General features: G+C 54.7%; 1 protein-coding gene across 1 annotated transcript; it reads right to left on the bottom strand.

The window, feature by feature from the left end:
- Positions 1-694: 694 nt before the first annotated feature.
- Positions 695-1945, bottom strand: Znrf1 (zinc and ring finger 1). The gene has a single exon (XM_070026184.1). It carries the CDS (start codon positions 1271-1273, stop codon positions 695-697), a length of 579 nt encoding a protein of 192 aa, XP_069882285.1. The 5' UTR covers positions 1274-1945.
- Positions 1946-4389: the final 2444 nt, after the last annotated feature.

The raw sequence follows: 4389 nt of genomic DNA, 5'->3' as shown, positions 1-4389 counted from the left end.
GAAATCCCCCTTGGGTCTTTAGCTGGCCTGTTACCAGAAGTTCACAAAATGAATTCATCCAGATTCTCTGAATCTGCCTCTTCTCCAGTCATGTGCTAACTGCCAGGCAATAATACCCCCACCGTGTCAGGCTCTGTTACAAAAAGATGCAGATTCATGGGAAGAGCAAGCACTTAGCATGAAGGGGGGGTGGGGGGGGATGGAGGGATGTGAGAATCATGAAGCCAAGCCTACTGCATGCAGCAAGGGAGACCAAGGCCTTAGTCCTGCAGAAACCAGGAAGGGAGCCTCTCCATATCCATCCAGCAGGCCACACCTGTCTATGTCAGCCGCCTGCTCCATTTTAAACAATTCATTTGGATCTCCAGCTAGGGTGGCAAAATTGGGCACACACACCCTCTCCCAGCAAGGCTGAGAGATCTAATCCAAGCACTACTTGCCCCCAATTTTCTTTCTTTTCACACTCTTTGTTTAGAGACACTATCTGGGCTAATGACGAGGTAGGCACCATGCAGCAAAAGCAGAATGGAAGTGCCCAAGTTGACTCCCTGTAAACCAGACAGAACCTCTCTTGAGCACGGTGATGCCAATAAATAGGGTTTCGATGATCAGGTTTCACCCTGCCATCCACAAGTGAACACACGCCTCGACTACTAAAACGGAGACCCTCACAGACAGCCTCCTTTCTAGATGGTTAGGTACCCCCATTCATCCGCTGGTGCCGGAAACCAAAAAGAAAGGCAAAGCGCTCCATACCCCAAACCTTAGCACACGTGAAAAGGTTTGGGAGCCCCGGCGCGCCCTCCCTTGTACTCCACCCTCCAAGGCCTCCGCCATCCGTGGACTCACCACTGTGAGAGCTGAACCACCTAGGTGCGATGTGCAGAGGTAGAGCATCCGCCAGCGAGGCTCGGGAGCCCAGGTACAGCATCCCGTCTCTATGGTGACCGCCGCCGGTCTCCTGGTAACCATTGCCATGGGCATAGGTGGAGTCAGACGCAGACCCTCCGCCGCCGGGCGCCCTCTCGGAGTCGCCGGTCCCCCGGGAGGCGGGGGTGTAGAGGCCAAAGGGCACCCCTCCGGCCGTACTGGGGTCCATGCCCATGCCCGCCACCGAGCTGACCGAGCGGCTGCGCAACCCCATGGCCCCGCCGCCGGTCCGGTAGTGCCCAAAGTGGGGCGCCCCTCCAGGCGGAGGCACCGCGCTGTCATCGGTGGAGACCCCCGGGAAAGGGCCCCGGGAGCGGGCCGCCGTGCTCTGCTTGCCCCCCATGCTCGCCCGGGCCCCGGCGGGGCGGGAACCTGGAGGCCGAGACCCTCCCCCACTTCTCAGCAGCGGGGGGAGGGCTGGGCGAGCATACAGGGGGGAGGGGGTCAAAAAGGAGACCCGGAGAGAGGGAGGGGGGAATCAAAAAGAAAAAAAAAAACAGAGAGAGAGGGCAGAGAGAGAGAGAGAGAGAGACCCCGAGGGGCGGAAGAAGCAGGCGCGGGCGGGGACCCCAAACTAAGAATCTAAGCCGATCCAAGCCAAATGCATGGTTCCCCTCAAGGTCCGAGACGCGCAGTCCGGCCGGGCTCGGGCGCCACAGGCCGCCCCCGGGTCCGAGAGCCGGCGGAGCCGCAGGGGAGGAGGGCGGGCGCGGCGGGCGGGCGCGCGCGGGGAGGCGCCGGGAGGCCGCCCGCCCCTCGGGAGGAGGCGGAGGAGGGCTGCGGGGTGGGGGGGCCGCCGGGCGCGTCCCCCACCTCAGGACGCGGCGACCATGGACGGCGGCCCGGACCCCTCCGGAGGTCTCGGGCGGGCTGCAGCGCCGGGAGGCTGAGGCGGAGCTCTGGAAGCCGCCGTCGCGTCGCGTCGCGTCGCGTCGCGCGTCCGCTCCAGCCACCGCCGGCCCCTCCAGCCGCGCCGCGCCGCCAACCCCGCTGGGTCCCGGGCCGCGCTCGCCGGCGCTCCCCGCCGCCGCGGAGACAATGGAGGGCGGCAGTGCGCAGGCGCGGCCCGCGCCCCCTCCTCCTCCCCCCTCTCCCCCCCCGCCCGCCGGGTTAACCCCTTCGCAGCCCCGGCGGCGCCCAGGCAGCTGACTTCCCCGAGGTCCCCATCCGCCCTCGCGCCCCAGGCTGACCTGTCATCCCTGTGGCGCATGCCTTGGTGACATTAGCAACCAAAGCAAGCTCTAAAGTTCTCGAAAGTGGCTGGTTATTGGCCTGGAGCTCGGGGCGGGGTGGGGGTGGGGAGTAAAACACCTGTGGGGGAGGGTCGGGTTGGTTCTAGCGGGGTGGGTAAGGAAAAGAGCAAATGGGAAGAAAGACGATTACTCAACATGCCTACCTGGCTTTTGGGGGTCACTGATCGAGCTGCCCTCCCGGCGCAAATCTGCCCCCACAGCACCCTCTGGTGGACGTGCCGCCTATTCTTTTCGGGGTTCCCCCTCCAAGGACATTTGGGAGGAAGGGGGAAATAGCTGTCAGATACAATAGGGCCCTAGGAGCGCTTGTGAATTGAGGCTTTGCTAACATGAGATCAGAACTACTTATTTTGGACTTAAGCAAATGAGTCAATTTCTTACTTAAAATGTAACCCTCAAAAATCAACTAACTGCCGGGCTTTGGTGGCTCACACCTGTAATCCTAGCTACTCAGGAGGCTGAGATCTGAGGATCATAGCCAGCTCCCCCCCTAGACTCTTATGCCTAATTAACTATTCAAAAACCAGAAGTGGTGCTGTGGCTCAAGTGGTAGAGCACTAGCCTTGAACACATAGAGGTTCGAACAAAGACAGCATCCAGGCCCTGAATTCAAGCCCCACTACCGACCAAAAAAAATAAAAAGTTAACTAACTGTAGGAAATAAAATAATGATTGATTTTAGAAACTTCTTAAAACCAAGACCGGCCTCTATTTGACTTATCATGTCTTATTTTCTCTGTTTTGTGCTGATTTGGGGGCTTGACCTCAGGGGCTGGGCAATTGTCCCTTAGCTTTTTTGCTCAAGGCTATCTAGCACTCTGCACTTGAATCCCACCTATTTTTCTGTCTTTTTGGTGGTGAATTGGAGATAAGAATCTCAAGGACTTTCCTGCCCAGGCTGGCTTTGAACAATATTCTCTACCTCAGCCTCCTGAAGACCTAGAATTACAGGTATGAGCCACCAGTGCCTATTGTGTATATTTTTTTACATAGAAGCTGATGAGAATCTGCTCTGTTCTCATAACTCAATGTTGCTTCCATGACATGGCCCACTGACTACCCTCCCCACTGGGGACCTTCCTGAAAATTCTCCAGCCCAGAATCTTAATCTAAATGTGAAGAATAATTTCCCCAGGTGACAGACACCTGAGCTCCTCAAAGCAGAGGGGGGCAGGAGACGGTCAAACAATAGCTTCCTGGAACCAGACCCACACCATAAACTTTGAAAACTCCTTGCAACTCTCCAGCTACTTTCCACCCTCCCCTCACCTGAGACCCTACCTAAGCCCCTTCACCCCTACCTCTCATGTGTCCTGACTCTTCTCAGGTCACCCTGGCATCCCTCTTCCACTTTCCACTGAAATTGACCTGGTCTGCTGAGTTCTCTTCCTGAGTGCTCTTTCTTTATTCTAATATCCTTAGGACTCAGTTTCCTAACAGAAGCGTAAGGCAAGAATACACTGAGTGAGTACTCAAAACAATTTTGTTGACCTCAGCTACATTTTGCAACCAAGAATCACCTTTTCATTTCTGTCCCTGTCTTTCTCATATATTCACATTATTCATTCAATCACTGAACAATTATTTCTCAAGTGAACAGTGCTGGCTATAAGCATCACCTAGTGCTTGGCCTGACTTCCTCCCTCTTAAGTGTCCGGGAGACCTTCCAAACTAAAATCCAAACAGAAGGAATATCAAAGGAAAAGTAAAAAGATATATTGATTGTCCCAGTGAAATCAGTCTAGAAAGCAATTAAGATGTTGATTATTTGCAAGCATGGGGTGCCTGGGGGTAAGCAAAAAGCTCCACACAAAGAAGCTGAGAGTTTTGTAACAAATGAAAGTGGAAACGGCTGGGAATGTGGCTTAATGATAGAGTGCTTGCCTAGCATGCATGAAGCCCTGGTTGGATTCCTCCTACCACGTAAACAAGCCAGAAGTGGCACTGTGGTTCAAGTGGTAGAATGCTAGGCTTGAGCAAAATAAGCTCAGGGGCAGTGCCTAGGCCCTGAGATCAAGCTCCAGAACTGGCAAAAAAAAAAAAAAAAAAAAAAAGTGGAAACAAAATGAGTCAATATTTAAGATATTATCTATAAGTGTGTCCATGATGACTGCATGCACAGCTCAAATCCAAATGACTGAAAGGAAGAAAAACAAGTTTACATTTAACCCGATTTTCTCCCAGAAAAAAAAGACTCTGGGGTCAG

The sequence above is a fragment of the Dipodomys merriami genome, unplaced genomic scaffold, assembly GCF_024711535.1.
Source record: "Dipodomys merriami isolate MVZ:Mamm:240054 unplaced genomic scaffold, mDipMer1.0.p SCAF_176, whole genome shotgun sequence".
NCBI classification, from domain to species: domain Eukaryota; kingdom Metazoa; phylum Chordata; class Mammalia; order Rodentia; family Heteromyidae; genus Dipodomys; species Dipodomys merriami.
Note: the sequence above shows the minus strand (reverse complement) of the source record. Positions and strands in the feature narration are given on the sequence as shown.